Source organism: Falco rusticolus, chromosome 3, assembly GCF_015220075.1.
Source record: "Falco rusticolus isolate bFalRus1 chromosome 3, bFalRus1.pri, whole genome shotgun sequence".
Classification (NCBI taxonomy): Eukaryota; Metazoa; Chordata; class Aves; order Falconiformes; family Falconidae; genus Falco; species Falco rusticolus.
Genome location: NC_051189.1, coordinates 69,686,687 through 69,704,554, shown reverse-complemented (window position 1 = coordinate 69,704,554; position 17,868 = coordinate 69,686,687). Strand labels below are relative to the sequence as shown.

At 38.4% G+C, this 17,868-nt stretch overlaps 1 protein-coding gene across 4 annotated transcripts in view; it reads right to left on the bottom strand.

The window, feature by feature from the left end:
• The window catches only part of CARMIL1 (capping protein regulator and myosin 1 linker 1), a 238,573-nt gene that overhangs the window by 139,022 nt on the left and 81,683 nt on the right, over positions 1 to 17,868 (bottom strand). For all 4 annotated transcript variants that reach the window (XM_037379588.1, XM_037379589.1, XM_037379590.1 and 1 more), the window contains exons 4-10: positions 15,191 to 15,250; positions 12,852 to 12,973; positions 10,757 to 10,854; positions 10,340 to 10,410; positions 10,132 to 10,205; positions 4,903 to 4,978; positions 1,721 to 1,809 (exon numbers count right to left, since the gene is read on the bottom strand). In XM_037379588.1, the coding sequence (XP_037235485.1) occupies positions 1,721 to 1,809; positions 4,903 to 4,978; positions 10,132 to 10,205; positions 10,340 to 10,410; positions 10,757 to 10,854; positions 12,852 to 12,973; positions 15,191 to 15,250 (590 nt within the window). The remainder of the gene's footprint in view (positions 1 to 1,720; positions 1,810 to 4,902; positions 4,979 to 10,131; positions 10,206 to 10,339; positions 10,411 to 10,756; positions 10,855 to 12,851; positions 12,974 to 15,190; positions 15,251 to 17,868) is intronic.

Below are 17,868 nucleotides of genomic sequence, written 5' to 3'. Positions count from 1 at the left end.
GGGAATAAAATTTTCAGGAACATCTAAACAGGCAGAAATCTGATCAGACAGGGAGTTTCACCTGACATCCTGTTTTCCCCAACAGCAAGTCCACACTTCCCTAGTCCTGGGTCTTTATGACTGCTACTGCACAATAGCTTGCTGTCTCATCAGCTGGGAGGATGACAAGTGTTTATGGGTCCATGGCCCAAACCAAATCACAGAAATGAGTGGCTGGAGGTAGGAAAGAATGGAAACATCTTAAACTGACTCTGCTGCAGGAAGAAAAATGCTCTGGCAGCTCTCAGGTTATTTCTCAAAGCACTGCTCTTGGTAGCTCTTTCTTAACCCTGGTTTGGCATTCTGTCACTGCTCATTAAAAATGACTGGTAAGCTACGTGAAGGAAGATACCCAGTAACAACAGGATTTCCTCCTAGCAAGCAGATATGATAAATGGCAAAACAGACAAATGCATCCTTGACAAAAACAGACAACGCTGATGGGAGCAGATATACACCAAGGCAAAATGCCAAACACTGTGCATGTAGATGGAGACATGAAAACCAAATTCACAGGTTGATTATCTGTCAAGTCCCATTAAAACTGAACCAAGTTAATCCAAATGTGATAAATTAAGGTGAGCGATGTGCAAAGGCAGTCAATGTATCTTTTAATGTTAATTATTATCACTGGGTTTCATGGTGCATATGGCAAGAAAAACGCGATTACAATCAGGGGCTTATGTCTCACTGACAGCTATTAAAGGCAGTGCACTAGGGATCAGAAAGTTTAGCTGTAATTTCAAACTGACCTCAAGTTTCCTCTGTCAATTAGGGTATCTTCTTTTAAAGGTATTCCAATGCAAAACCCATTTTAAAAAGAAGACGACCCAAACAATGGAAGTGGAGACAATATAATGCACACCAAATATTTTTGCTGTGCTCATTTCCCTTCTTTATTTGTAATTCAGTATAGTGTTGTTTCTCCCACCTTTCTACTTATTTTTTTTTATTAACAAAAAAAATTAGTGCTAGAGTTTATCCTACCTATATGGTCTCTGACACTAACGCAAGCTACAAATACTTCCAACTGGGCTAGTTTGTCACTGGAACTTTGCTCCTGTTTCCTGTGAAGGAAAAAAACCCCAAATGCCTAGTAACTACAACTTACCATATTTAAAATATATGCAAGGATTAAATTGCATGGCTTACCTTTATGTACCTTTTTTTTAAGGCTATGGCAAGGCATTAAACTTAACTATCTACTTTTAGCTTCTTTTAAAAAGTTGCTAATGTAGAAGTCCACAGTAAGATAAAAAGAGCTTGCTTGGTAAAGAAACAATAATCTCTTACGCAATATGGAATAATACGCTTTCTTAAAACCTCAAACACTGTTTTTTAAATGATAAAAAGGTGCCCATACTTCTATTGGCAATCATATCTGGAGAGGAATGGTGTGTGCTGACTTAGGGTTTATGCTTTCATCCAATCCATTTTGTTCCACTTAACCCAAATCTCCAGGCAGAATCTTAAAAAAAACCATCAGTTTAAAGGGATTTCTTGGACATAAGGAACCTCTGGAAAACCTGATTAAAAGCTTGTGACTACAGGCTCCTCAGAACAAGGTAAACATCGAGCACAAGCTTTTTTAATGCTAATTCTGACTAACACGCTTCCCTTTTACTGGGAGTAAGCAGTAACTAATGCGACATTTCAAAGACGTTTCAAAGGAATTACTTACGTTCTAAGCCCAGCATTCTCTAGCACCAGTTCTTCCAGCCGACTGGACCTACTCACCACTCGCAGTATCTGCTCACAGACATCAGTGGACTGCCACAGAAAAACAGAACAGAGTTAAAGAACACAAACATGGAACAGATAGTTATTCAGTTATAAGCTGTACATCACAATGGGATCCACTACCAGCTACTTGTCATACATAAATAGTAAGCAAAAATACCAGAAACATCCAAGAGAGAATTAGGTTGCAACAGAGGGCTTCTGGAAAAGACTCAGAGAAGCAAGAAGCAGACTAAAAGCCAGCCATTTATGAATCAGAACACCTAATCCTAGGGAGCAGAATTTTTTTATCATGATAGTAAAAAACCCAAACCCTGTGATTCAGAAAAAATGCTAACTTGACTTTTAAAGAAATCTTGTTCATATGCCACTTCAGAAAAAAGCGGCAACTAGTGCAAAGGAGACTAAAGCCTGACCAGGAATGACAACAAAACACAAAGACAGACATTGTATAGCAGACAAAAATACCCCAAAAAAACTCAAGAGCAAAAGCACTCTAGCTACAGGTCCTCCAAACACTGCTAAGGACCAGTGCTTAAGGGCCAGTGTATTTCAGTAGGAATTCTCCCAACCTGCATAGCAGTAAATCCCATCTCATAATCTTACTGTTGTTGAAATTTGCACAGACATTTGGAAGTACCATGAATGAAACATGATAACAAAACAAGTTTGTTTGCTATGCTGATTCAAACAGATACATAAAACCTTAATGATTTAAAAGCCATAGAGTGAACTCTGTACCTCATCACCTTTTATTAAAACTTTTTATTTTGCTTCTGGATTTGTCTTTTGTTTTTTCACAGTTCACACTAACCAACACTCATGTGATGTCTAAAGCTGAATTTCAGTCATGATCATGAAGTGGTGAAACTATTGTGTTGCCTACCTTTAAAAAAAACACAACATTCATACCTGGGACATCTGTGTCTCTAATGACAATCTGACATTCTCTAGTTTGGTTGGGTTTGTGTTTAGTTGTTTGTTGGTGGGATTTTTTTTTTTTACTTTTAAACTGACTGAATCTCCTAAAAAGAAAGAGGAAAAAAAAACCCCACACCAACGCACATATAAAATCTTACTAAACCTATACACGGTAAAGTGACAATTTTTCTGAAGACTGTCAAGTCAGCCATCTTCCCAGTTCTATCTTTGCCTTCCATATTGTAATAATTCAGAATATTATTATAATGCTTCTACAGCAGTGTGATTGCAAGTGGAAAGTTTCACGCATGTACTATAAAAACACGATGGACACCGTCTATCAAACACAGTGCCAGAGCAGACTCATGAAGCACAAAGTGTTCAATGGCCTCTGGCTATGTCTGACCTCATACTGACCCTCAGCAGTGTTCCTATGGCATGGATTTACTGTCCAACAATTTATGATTTCCTGGTGGTTTTGACTGAAAATAGAATGTGTGGAAGATGAAGATTTTTTTTTTTTTTTTCCTTTAAGGAACTGATGCATTTTCAAGATTGACAAACTTCATTTGTTTTCCACACGAAGTTGCTAAGAATGCAAAAAAAACTTTCACATAAAAATATCTGATAGATAATACAGCCAGTTCTTGTTCTAAACAAACTACATTGGCCAGTCTTCTAACTAAGCAAACTATCTCATTTCATTGAACCAGAAATTGATTAACTGCATTGTACCTTTTAATAATACTGATTTTAACAGTGAACTACAACAGGATTAAAAATACTGCCAGTTTCATTCCATGCATAATTTCAAGTAAGATGTCCTAGCAAGAAAGAAAAGTTTTTTGTCTACTCTTCTGCCAAGAATTACATAAGCTAGCTTCTACTGAATTTTCATGGAGAACAATAGCTTCAGAATGCAATGAGAGCATTTTGAGATCAATAAAACTGCATCAATTTAAACAAGATCAGACTCAACCTTCATTTTAAGGACAAAAGCTTCTGGAAGCAAGTGTAAAAGCAACTTCTCAAACAACTAACTCTACTTGTGACTATAAACTTCCAAGGTTAGAATAAATAGTATATTTTGATATATTTTTAGTGTCACCTAACTACTTATTTTCTTGGCCCTTTCTTCAGTAGTCCAACTTGTTTAGATTTGCGCCCTTTTTGCTTTTCAGGAAGAAAATTGATACAGAAGAACATCTATGTCACACATCACTACATGCTTATTTACTACACAGGGTTAGCTTCAGACCACTGGGAGAAAAAAAATCCATCAAGTTGCAATGGAAATAACAAAGAAAAACCTGCTTTATAAGTGAGGAAAAAAAAAACCCATAATCCTGGTATTTTCATTCCACCTCCAAAAAGCATCTGAGATTTCTGACTGCTTTAAACTTAGTTTCCTATTTAGTCACTCAATATTGTCTGGGGGAGCTAGCAACACTTAATTAAGTAGTTTTATAGGCTACTGTTATTCATAGAATCATTTAGGTTGGAGAAGACCTTTGATATCATCAAGTCCAACCATAAACCTAACACTGCCAAGTCCATCACTAAAACATGACTCTAAGCATGACATCTACATCTATTTTAAATATCTTCAGTGATGGTGATATTCCACCACTTCCCTGGGCAGCCTGTTCTAATGCTAGACCACCCTTTCAGTGAAGAAATTTTTCCTAATACCCAGTCTAAACCTGATGTAGCTTGAAGCCATTTCCTCTTGCCTTGTCACTAGTTATCTGGGAGAAGAGACCAACCCCCACCTGCCTACACCCTCCCTTCTGGTAGCTGTAGAGAGCAACAAGGTCTCCCTTGAGTCTCCTCCAGACTAAACCACCCCAGTTCCCTGAGCTGTTCATCATAAGATTTGTTCTCTAGACCCTTCAGCAGCTTTGTTGCCCTTCTCTGGACATGCTCATCAAAATTTAGTTGTTTGTTGCTATTGCCCAACAAAATTTTCAAAATTTATTTGCTTGAAACTCTGACAAGACCTGACTCTCGGCAGTGTTTCTATGGCACAAATTAACTATCCAACAGTTTATATTTTCCTTATATGGTTAAGGGGGAAAAAATTTCAATAGATTACCAAGTTGTACTTGCCTAAAAAAGTTCACCTTGGAAAATGTAATAGCATCCTCTAAAACACAGCACAGCCTGGTAGGAGCAGGTATACTATTTCAATGTATTACTTACTAATTTCAGATCCTTGGAGGACAGCTTTGTAAACCACTGATTATACTCCAGAGCAGCAACTATAGGTATTAAGTCTCTAGAAAAAGAAAAACACTTTTACACACATTTCATATAACTGTCAGCTTTGGTCATTTGAAACAATCTCTTAAGTGTTCTTCCATATCTAATTGTCCATGCTTTTGCAATGCTAATTGCCTATAATCCTCATTACAGAAAGCTCTGCATTCTGAAAAATAAGTTATCACTAGCAGCTGTGTGTCTTTCTTGTATTTTAATACAAATTTTTGACTGGCCAACTGACATCCATTGTAGCATGAATTTTTAAATCAGGAATTTGTCTGGGCTGCCATTCTTACTTTTAGCATTACTTTTTCTTCAGCCTGTGACATATTTAAGCTTCTTAATCACCTCTAATTATAATTTACTATGACACTAAAAAGCTTTTTGGCAGTCTGATGATTTAATATAATTCCATGACTGAACGCTTCTAGGGAACACCTCCTTGTCTCATCTCTATAGTTTAATTCCCTCAGGATGCAGGAGACCTGCAAAAGGATAATGTGACTCTCAGCACAAAACCTCCTTAATTGTAAAAGGGATTTAACAAATAAAATTCTAAATTATTCCTGTTTTCTTCATCACAAGCCTCTTAATGTGATCTGCTCACTCTCTGTTCAGTTTCTCCAATAACAGACATTGATAAATGTCATGTCCATACACTAACCCCCAGCAGAATCATCCGTCAAGCACTAGCACACTATTTAGCAGCGCAGCACTTGGATCATTCCAATGTAACACATTAATATATATAATAATAATATAAATACGTATATACACCTACATTAGGACTTAACAGCTACTTAGAAAGCCCTTGTCTCTACAGTGAAACAAAAAGGTGTAATATACATGAACTTATCAGGCCAGCAAAACAGTGTCACCCAGCCTCAGCTTTTGCAGGAAGAAATTTAAAAGCATTGGCTTTTATAGGAGAAATTTAAAAGCATTGGCTTTTATAAGCTGATGTCCCTGTCCCCCCCCCATCATCATCCCCCGCCCCAGCTTTTCATTCAGGACATATGCAGGTAGGCACAGATCTACATGAAACATGCAGTACTCTTCTCCCATCTTCCTTCTTACCCGCCTTCTGTGTTTCTCTAAGAACATTCAGACACTTCAGAGTGGTTGATAAACACATAGGAAAGCCAGGAGACAAGGCAACATGGTATGGACAAGCCTTCAGCAGGCTATACTGGGAGCTGCAGTTGCTAGATTTGGAAGCACAAGCCCATCACTAAGGTAACGGTACGAAGGTGCATCAAAAGACTGTAGCCCACCAACTGCGACACCCATGCAAACAGAGCATTTTCACACTCCTGCAGAGGAACTAGTGTGTGGTGCCCTTCAGTGATTAAGCCTGTTTTCCATCTTGTTCACAGCACACATCAAGTCTCGTGGTGAATTCATTTCCACTGGCACGGCAATCAGCTTCATGAAGCATATAGATCTATTTCTGTCCACCTCATTGTGTTTGCTCCTACACACAGACACTTTATCTCCATGTAAAGCAGTAACTGACTAGTGAAATATTAGTGGGGAGGAAAAACAGCAACCTGGAGCTGTTTTCTCTTTAGGCTGGGCAGGCAGGAACTTTCCTATGGAGTAAGGAATGTTCACACACAGAAGTTTGTTCCTCCTCTGCCTTCCCCTGGCGCGATCAGTAAAAAGGTAATGACTGAGCAGCTTTGATGGCCCTCTTGCCAGTGCCTTTGCCTTGGAAGTATAATGAACATAATTTTTCAGGTGTAATTTTGCTTTATCCACTCAGTGGTAATTAGCTAGCCACAGCTGGTGGTGAACGCTGCAAGGCAAACGTTGGACAGGCTGACAGTATCACCATCACACTGGTAGAACAGAGCTGTTCATCCTGTGGACCACCAGCCCCAGAAGAGGCAGGAGGCACCAGCAGCAGCTGTATTTCAGCCATTAGCAGCAGCCCAGTTCCTCCAAAGGATCAGAGGGACAATGATTAGGGATGGCTAGCTGCAAGTGTTTACACTACCAGAGAGCTGGTAAACCAGCTCGGAGGGCTGTCAAGAGCTCAGTAACTTCTGGGCAGGAGAGTGGCTGCAGGCAGAACTTGCCTGAGGCCATCCTCTTCTCGCCTTCCCTCCCCAGGCCTGGGAGGGAAACAGCTGGAGGACAGCGGGTGCTCAGCGTGGGTGGGGAAACCATCACACTTCCAAGAAGTTAAAGGAACGTTGCTGCAGCAGGACAGGAGTATTTTAAAACAGATCAACCCAGCTGATTTGCATATCCTCATCTTTAAATAGTTTAGTCTTCTGCAGTATCCAAGAGGCCCGTTTGCTCAAACCCGAGACGAGCACAGACATTGGCGCCCATCAGTAACACCAACTGCTAACCGCCCCCTGCACCCCACCTGCCTGAACAGTGGCACACCTGCCTCTACCGCAGGAGCCTTACTGTATAGAAACTCTGCTTTATCAGATTCTACCATCCAATTTTAAGAAGAAACTATATAATTTAGTCTTTTTTTTTTTCATTTTGTTCAGATTTTTGAGAGTGCTCCTGACCAGTGAGGGTCCTTTAGGAATTTACCTCTACCTCCTTCTCTTGCATTTGTCACTGAGTTTTCCTTTCTAAAATTATATACTGCTTTATTCACTTTATTCTATTAAATTCTAGATGTAGTACCATGAATTATCTGAATTCTTTTACAGTACAGTATGGAACAACACAAACGACCATTTCCAAAAGCAGGGCCTTCTCATAACTTTCCCTCATTGAGTTATACTGAGTTGGTTTGTTTACTAAATTACTATTCAGGAAAAAAAAAAAAATTTACAAAATGCGAGTCTGTGCCATCTTAAAATGAAAACAGATTCTGTTCTACTGGAATGCAGAAAATTTGTCCAAGCTTCAACAACATTCAAGCTTATCTAATGTCTTCATGTTTTTTCAACATCTCTGTCCTCCACTGTATTTAAGATGGCAAGAAATCTAAACAGCACAAAGCAAAAAAATCTAACCAATCACACTTTGACAATTTTCTGAATTTCCAAATATGCTAAAACATACGCTACACAGATGAAAATCATGCTACTGCATTAAATAAGCCCTGTTCACTTGCAGTCTTTTTTTGTTGTCTTAAACAATTATATGGTTCACAGCACAATATAACTTCAGATAAAACCTCAGAAGTCATGCTCCCATGTGATAAGCCACGCTATGCACTCTAAGTGACAGGCGCTCTGGGAACTTAAATTAATCTATAATTTATGCCATTTTATGCTGACCTCTAACAGAAATGCTTTACTAGGAAAACCACATATTGTTTATTTTTGCAATGCACAGCCCCTGTATCTAGAGAACTGGTATATCCAGCCTACTTTGGTTCAGAGCTTCTCCAGAACATCAAGTGTATCATTTCAGCAATCCCAAAAATTAGGTGGACAAGATATGTAGCAGTCTTTCAAAATCCAAGCATGATGGCATATTGTTAAATTTATAGCATTCTCACTGTGCTAAATATATCACAAAACACTCTCATACAGTCTTCAATTGACTGGGATCTCAGATCCTAATTCATATTTTTAATGACTAACATAAGGCTTTGGCTTCCTAAAAAATTTAGTTTTCTTGAAATTTCAACCCAAAATCTTTTTGTCAGTTCAGTCTAACATGTAGAAACGCTCATCACAAGATGGATTCCACATGTAAATGGCTTCAATATTGTTTTGAATCTTTGGACTTACACAGTCATGAGACATTTAATAAAGACTTTTATTAACAACACAAATATATGTCCTCAGTGGTGTCAATTTTGTAAGGTATACTGCTACAAAAAGCTTTTGTGAAGCAACAAACCCATTATTCCGTTTTCCAAAAATCAACTCATTTGAACAGGCTGTGATATTCTAAATACTTAAAACACTTCTATCCACTCTTTCCTAGCGAGTAATATTTTTCACTCCCAATAAATTGTTCAAACATTTAATTTCTGTTGAAGCTGAGTATCTGTAAGTCACTTTCTCAAGAATGCCCCATGGTCTTCTCAGCAAAATGTTTAAAGCATCCTTATGTTCTTGTCCCACATTTACTTGTGCTCAACAGTATTCACTTCCTTATCTCCTCTCACCAAGGCTTAACCAAAACCAACCAGTCTTTGGCTACATCTGTCATGCACTAGTTGCAGCCCTGTAGTCTTGTTCAAGTTACACCTGAATTACTCAATGCAGGTACAGCTTAATAACTTTGTCATGCGATTCAGCGCAGATTGTGAAAGTCCATCACAGAAGCTGAGTAAGTATTTGAGTGGAGTTTTTTGAGTTTACATACTAGATAGCTTAAAGCTGCAAAGACTGCAATGACAAAATACTTCTATTTGCCCATCTCCATGTTCAGCCTTCCTGATACAATATTTTAACACTGTACCTCTGACAGATTCTTAATTCTTCCATTGGACTTTCCCAAATAAATAAATCCTTCTCTGTCTTATTTACAGTTTCTTAAGTTGATCATTTTCCTTGTATAATGATGGACTTTAGTTAAGAGTCCCACTTCCTCCTACTTAAATACCTTCAGATTCAACTTTCTTAGAATCCAGTTTTCTCAGCCAGCTAAATTCAGTGAACCAAACACAACACTTAGTTTAGTCTCAGTATCTCATAGTAAAATTATTCTCAGATAATTCCTTTCTGGAAGTACTCATTTTTTACAGGATCTGTTGTAAGTGGAGGAACTACTGGCTGGGATTCAGATGAACAACTTCTACTAACTTTCTAACAACAATAATTTCCTTTACTGCGTACACCATGAGAAAAAGATTCTGCATGAGTAAAGACTGCATAATTTCCTTTTTTGCTTTGCCAACCATATGCAGTTGCATGTTTTCTCTGCTGAATTTGATCTCTTATATCCACCATCACAGGAAAAATATCTATCTGCTAACTATTTGGAGTGCTTCCAATAGCAAAATATATTTATCTTCTCAGGCTCCTCAATGAAATGTGGTCTCTGTGGGGCCTTTTGTGCAAAACCAGCAGCTTTGTGCCGAAAACTAGATCCACTACAGATGGTCGTTTCAGAGGTCTACACATTCAAGTAACAGCTATGGGACCATCCCACTTCAGGAACAGCAGGCCAACCCTATTGCGAGGGGAAACAAGGAAAGTTTGAAAAATGTTAGCGTGATTACTGCATATTGTTTACCTGTGGTCAAGGTGACTGAAGTCTTGCAAATTCAGCTCTCTGGTATCTTGTGTCAGATATATTGTATCAACATCCTGTTAAAAATACATAACAAAATACATCTTTACAGAACCGTTTGGTGTTTTTTTCCCCAAGTGCTATGATTTACCTGTTCTTTCATCATTTGTACAGTTAGCTGACAAGAGCTCAGAACAAGACATGTACTTACCCACTGTACTTCTTCTCTATAGGGAAATCCCAGCCAATCACAAACACAGGCATACATCTGTGAAAAGCCTCCTAAAAACAACCCAAGGGAATATTTAACATAATAGTAAAACAAACAAACATCTAAAAATACTTTAATACTTATACTTAAAGATCCAGTCTTTCAAACTCACTCCCTCTTTCTCTCAGAAGGGCGTCCATTGTACTGTTGAAACAAACTGAGGCTATCCTACCTTTGCCTGGTAGGCTGCAAGAAAGCTTAATATAGTGCCTTCACCTACCAATCAGAAGTCTGCTCCATACTAATTACACCTTACAACTAATTACACCTTTACAAGCTTCTGCCAGAAATAGAATTAAACTTCCTGACGTTGCATTTCCAGGCTTTTTATATTTGAGCCTTTAAATTCATACTTACCACAAGGTCCAAGTTCTGCCACTGTCTGACTGTCCCACAGGGCCTGGAGATTAGCCAGTCTTTCTGAAGGCTCCATAGTTACTTTTTTCAGAATCCTCCTAGAGGCAAAGGGAGAAAAAAAAAAAAAAAGAAATCATTCATGATTTTGGAAGTATTTTTAAACTCATAATTCATCTTTATTTCAGGTATGATTTTAAATGAGTACATAGAAGAATACAACTTTAATATTAATCTTTAATACAATTAACTTCTCTACCTAAAAGTCACACATGTCATGATGCAGCCCAGTAGCAGTAACGTTTATTTTTCTTTCTAATGATTAACCCTATAACTACTGGAGCAACTCAGCCAGTCTGTGGACAAGATCACTGAAGCCAAGGAGACTTGTGGCCCTCATCTAACACAAGGACATCCAAAATAGGGAGAGATATGCTATTATTGGTTACCCTGAAACCACTGCTGTTTATACATTGCTTTTATGCAGTAAAAGCACTATGGTGCAAAGAGCCACAGAGCATGCTGAGTAGCTACATGAGACCTCTAGGCTGTACTCTAGACACCCAGCTCCAGTCTGTAATTTGATAGTTTTCTTCCTCCCCCAGAAAGAAACACAATCCCTTCCTGCCCTTAAAGAAATGAAATCATCTGTTCTTCTGAATGACAAGACTGCTTCATAATCTGCAGAATTCCATAAAACAGCACAGAAGAATTAATAAGAGATATTAACAGGAGAAACTTCTTCCCCCCCTTCTTGCCTATTCTGGTCACATCATCCACACAAATCCCTAAGATCTTCATTTTGGAGAGCTGTGCTATCTGATAAAAGAGCAAGATTTCTTTTCTGGGAAGCAAGGACTCCATACCGCTACCAAAAATGCTCCAGCAACATTCTCAAGAAAGCCCAGAGAAAAAAATGTATAGAGCTCAAGGCCTTCACAGACACCCAAGAAGAACATGCAAGAGCCTTGCAACCCTCTTCACTCTACTCTTTCTGCCTGCATTTCTCATACCATTACTGATGTTTTATGTCAAATCTGCTCATAAATATTCACTTGTATGCATGCTTTTTGAAGGAAGAGCTCAATCTCCATTAAAGGCAGTTAGTAATACTGCCACAGAGTAAAACTGAGAGTAAAAATAAAAAAAGAAACTGCCACCCAGCGTTTATGAACGTATTTCCTACTCCACCTACACGAAAGGTGAATAATGAAGACTTGTACCCAAAATAAACCATACAAATTTAGGCTGACAATTCATATCTAATGTCTGTTATGAAAGTTCACTTATAAAAATCAACATGTCCAGGAAAACTCTTTTGCACAGTCCATTTTCTCTAATGTTGCTGAAAAACCAGGAGCTGAAAAGCACAATAGTAGAGCTGCCTGATCCGATCGAGAGTAATGAAGATGAGGCAAGGACAGAGAGAAGAAAGAAAATAAAATGAAGAAAAACTACTCAGAGGCACAAATACAAGAGAAAACCAAAAGGCAGGAACAATGAATAAAGAAGCAGCGCAATAAAGCTAGAAAGGGAGACACATGACCCAAGGAGCCATTTAAACCATGGGAAGTATATAACAAGACAGCCCAGAGCTCAGTTTTGAAGAACAAGACTCCCAAGCATGTGCATCATTTCACAAACGCTGAAAGTGAACACAACTTTTCCCTTCTCTCCCAACTCAGATTTTACTTCAGGATGGGGTGTGGGGGTGTGTGTGTGGTGAGTAATGGGACAGGACACAGAACAAAACAAAACAAAAAAGGAGTAAATAACAATAAACCCCAGAACCTAATCTATATTTTAAGTTGGAAAGGCAACAAGGCAAAATTAAAAGTTAATACTCCAAATGCCTGCATCGCCCTTCAAAACAAAAGATTCTTGCAACCCTACAGACCACGCATAGTCTACCTGTGCTCTGCCCTGCCTCCTGGTTCTGCCATACACCTGGACAAGCTCAGTGCTTGCCTCAAAGCGTTTCTCATATCCTCAGTGCATTTCTGAGGTCAGGGTGGGGAGACAAGTGGACAAGAAGTGGTAGCTTGTCACCATTTCTGCACAATCTATTCCCATTAGAGGTGCCCTAAAAGACACTTACACTGGTGAGAGTCCAGGGAATATCTTCCTGAGGCAGGTCCCAATGTGCGCCAGCACCTCGTTCACATCCTCCGAGGACGCCATCTTCATGGAGATGCTGCATTTCTCAGTTTCCATAATTAACTATAAATAAGATGGCATGAGGGCAAGAACTGGGTATCATATAATTCATGTCCATTTAAAAAGGAGAGCACACTGAATGCCAGCTGAATGCTTTGCATGCTGGTAGGATTCTGTTATTCTTTAAGACATGACACAGCAATGCTCCCAAGTAAAGTTTTTGAAAGTTGTTCTTGAATATAGAAGACCCCCGTACTCAAACTTTGCTTTTCCTAATGGTGCCCTGCTTCCCACAGGAATAAAATTTTCAAAGGATCCTGACCTCAGCTGACGCTTTGAAAACCAAGAACTTTTCACAGCATTGTCCTCTTTTGAAACACGTCCCAGAACACCAAGAGAAGTGAGCGCAGTCTGACAGGAAACTATTGAACAAGCAGGGCCTGCTTCCTCCAGCAAAAAGTAAAAGTCTTTAATGGCTCTGATCCTCTAGAAAAGCTCTAATGCTTTGATCTATAACATTTAAGAAAATGTTACATTAATATTTTGTCTCAGTTCAGATGAAGCAGCAACTCGGCTAACATATCTGTCCTGCTGTCTGGTAGATATGGGCTTCAGTGAGGGGGGGGGGAAATAAAGCCTTTTGCAACCCATCTCTGTTTACATATTGAATGTTCAGAAACAAACCAGATTGCAGTATGACTGACAGATCAGGTCTGCTGCTGCTTTTGGCTGCACCACAGTAAGCAATGTATTCTCCAGTGTGAATGTTTAGCACAGCCCAAGTCATGAACTCTTTTAGATGAGGAGCTGTGCATACACAGTAAAAAGGTAGTATTAGGAATAAATAAGAAGCACAGACAGATAGTAAAAGAGGGGACACTGCATAGTATCCTACAGAAGATAATTTTTTTATTGAAACTGGTTCCCAGTTCATGTCTAGGGTTATCATCAGGATAATCCTCAAAGAGGTTGTATTATCGCAAAAGCACACCGGGAGTCTTCACACCTTTTCCCACCAATTCAACTCCTTTCTGAACCTGTTGCCGTGATGAACAAGTGGGCAAGTTACTACTGGTTTTCATCACCATCGATATTAACATTTCCCTACGTAACTCTGTCCATTTGTTCACTTATCTTACAGCGGGAAGCTCTTCACAGCTTTCTGCCAGATGCCTAGCACAAGACTACGTCCTTCAGGTATCACAGATTTAACACTGTTTGCAGGAAAATTGCAACAATACCATTTGCCCCATAAGCAATAATCCAGGATTCTGCCTGCCTTCAGCTGTAAGCCTTACACATTTAAAACACAAATGAATGTGAACATGCAAAACCTTAAAAAATATTTTAGAAAAATGGTATGTTAAGTGAGGCTGCTGAAAATCCCTTGTAAGCCCTGCTACAACAGTGATCGTCTATGCCTCCAGGAATAATTAGCATTAACTAAATGGCATTTTAATACCTTAAATAAATAAAGCCACAAAACCACATAGAATTTATTAAATGTCGCCCCATTAAAATAGTAAGCATCTGGACCTACACCCCCGCCCCGCCCCCCCAGGAAGCCTTCAAAAGCCAGATTAAAAAGACGACATGTTAAAAACAATGAGAGATTTTCACAGTTCAAATAAAGTGTCACGCACTCCTATTTTTAAAAACCTCTTTAAAAGCCAAACACACATGAAACACATGAAGACTGATACAATCGAACTGTCAAATCTTGTCAACACGTTCATCTTATGAATTAAAAACTTATTAAAGGCATTCTTCTTTTCAGCACCTTCTCTTTGACATTCACTTTTTTTTGAGCATGTAACTTGCTGTCAAATGTATTTTGCGTGGTGCACAGTAATGGCACCGAGAATAGCTGGAAGCAAACCATTTCTGCCTGCAGTGTAAGCAGTAGCTTTTGGCTTCACCATAAAGGTAAACACCACAGAAGCCATTCAGTCTTGTGTGGTGATGATAATACACCAGCCTCCATTGTTTTATCTTCTCTGAGAAAAATACTCACTTACAAGAAAAATGAAAACTTGTACCACATTGAACTAGAAAAAAAAAAAAATCACTTCTTATCATCATCCCACCTGCACAACACGTTGCTAAAATTGATTCTTTAAATTCTTATCATTACTAAGATTTGAAAGCAGCATTAATGTAAGCATGCAAATGTCAGTGTGCTCACTGCATGGGGACACCTGCATATTAGAGTATTACCTCCTTGACTGGAACAGATTTAGCAATGAGTAAACATGTATCTTTTATCTAGAATACACTTACCTGCCCCGGTTTATTGGAAGTTACTCCTTGGATTTCCAAGTAGCTGAAAGTTAGTTCTAACTGTAGATAAAAAAGAAAACGCCACATTAGTGCAATCTTCTTATTTTAAAGAGTACTTACGCTTTTCAATAAGGTTAAGAAAACCTTGAGAAAGGCTACTATTATTATTCTACATCGATTTCTGTAATCAACACTAAGTATTTGTTAGTATCCTATCTGATTGCTTTTTCCAGTAAAAGAACACTTAACATTCACTTGTTACAGGTTCAAATGGTTATTAGAAGTTACAGGAATACCACACGTTGGACCCTTTGCTATAAGCATATAAGCTTATAATAAAGTTTTTAACAAAATTTTACTATAAAAGCATTGTTTATACAACACCCTACTGATACGTGCTCTTGTGACTGAATAACCATTAATTACAATATTTACAGCATCACAATTATTCTTTCATCAGTTACACTGATCACAGATGTGAAAAATTTTACTGCACAGAAGCTGAAGGGACATGCACACACAAACTTTTATAGATACATATATAAATAAAAATACCATATATAAATAGACATATAGATATATAAATGCTTGAGACTACTTTAGCACGTCTGTAAGTATGAGAGGAAGTCATACATTTGTTTGCCTGAGTGGGTTATCTGGACAATGGGATAGGCAGGGAAGAAGGGTGAATATACTGAACTCAAATGGAAACTTAGAAGAAGGCAGGGAAGTCCTCTTCTCCAAGGACAAATCTAGAGCTACAGGGAGTGTGCTAAGATCTGAATTCACGGCTACGGAGACAAATGATTTGACATGTGAGTATGCAGAAAGAAACAAACCTCCTTGACTGAATCATAACTACAGGGCAAGAAATTAGCACCGTCATTTCCTTTTACTTATCATTAAAACCATTGTAACTGAGCAGTCTGTTGGAATTGCAGTTTCCTGTACTTTATCTTATCCTAGGTTCACAGTCAGGTGCTCCCAGGCTAACTGGCAAACACCATAATACTCTATTTCTGTATTTGTGGTAATTTTTTTAAAAGACAACCCTGAACAACTCTTGGGGTGCTCAGAACCCAGATGCAGCTCTCAAGTCTCTCTGCAAAGGCTGCAACAGCACATTGGGAAGTTGGGATGGAGGTACCAGTTTCCAGCCATAAGAACCAGCTAAAATTTTTTCAGAAAGTAGCAAGATAGTAGGGAATGCTCCTAAACACCAAGATCTCACTGCCAAATCTGTAAGTAGGCATGAACATTGTTAGCAGAGGATCAAGCTGTCCAAAAAAATGTGATTAAAATAGTTATGATTTAGAATGCACTAAAATTTAGAGGTGTTTAATGAAAAAGATGACCTTTTTTAAGCATTTAGCTACATTAGGCACTCACAGCTGCAGAGATTGAAGATGTTATTACTGTCTGTTTGTTCTTTGTTGCCTATTTTCTGAATCTTTTTCCCTTCAGTTGCCCCTCATGATTTGACAGCATCAGAAGATATAAGCACTCCTCAGCTATATCTGTGCAAAGTTCACCTACCACCAAAGGCCTAACTTAGTGACCAAATTTTAGTTTTTGAGGAGTCTTCATGTGCTTCATTTCACTTATTCTGCTGCAGGGGCAGCATCCACAGCTAACAGGCAGTTTCAGACCACAGGGGTGCCATCACATCTGCTTATGAAGTGAGCGTGTGGAGAGAACAGGGGCAGAAGCAGCAGAATCAGCACAAGCATCTTCCCAGTCCTACACCGACACCTTGCATTTTTCCAAAGGCAAGATGTTCACTTCTCTTCAGGCCTCTTCATTGCCTAATTTCTAAACTAAGACTGGCAATCTTTTGTGATGACAGGACATGTCCTCAGGCCAGAAAGAAAGAAAAAAAAATATATATCCATAGAAGCTTTTGGTTTGGGCTACTGCAATAAGCTAGACTACATGCATAGAAGTGAAAGGCTCTTTTTCTCCAGTGCTAGTCAAATTAAACATATGAGACTAGCTAACATTTGCTTACCCAAATCACAATAAAATTTTAGGAAAAATTTCTGTGACTGAAATCCTTCCTTTTTGGTAAATTATCTACCTACCAGATTAGCAAAAGCAGAACCTTCAAAGTACTGTACATGTGCAAACATATATATACACACACATATATATATATATATGTACACATCATCAAAAATTCTTTTTTACTCCTGATAAAAGTTTACACAGATCCAGAGTCAAGAATCCAATCCGCAAAAGTCAACTTGACTGGAATTAACAAATACCAGGAAACGTGGCAATATCTCCATAGTTACCTTTGGTTCATTCTTCTACTTAAAAACATGGATTTTTACAGTCCTTGATTTTCAGCAAAAATACAGCACACGTTCTAAACATCATCTACCTCAAACTATGAAATAATTTTTTAAAAGTTTTAAAAAGCATAACCTAATTTATTACATGAAATTATGTTTTTAAAAAATCCTCTTAAAAGGCTACGAGTGCCTCTCATTTAGGGACCCTTCAGTTACCAAGACAGTTAATTTCACAGTCCCTATTTTTTCAATCAAAACCTAATGAAAACTGGCACTAGAAATATGATCACAAACCTGAATTACCCTCCCACAAATATTTCATACACTTATCTGTGGGCTTGATGACACATCCAACATTTACTAATGTTGTAAGTACATTTTATA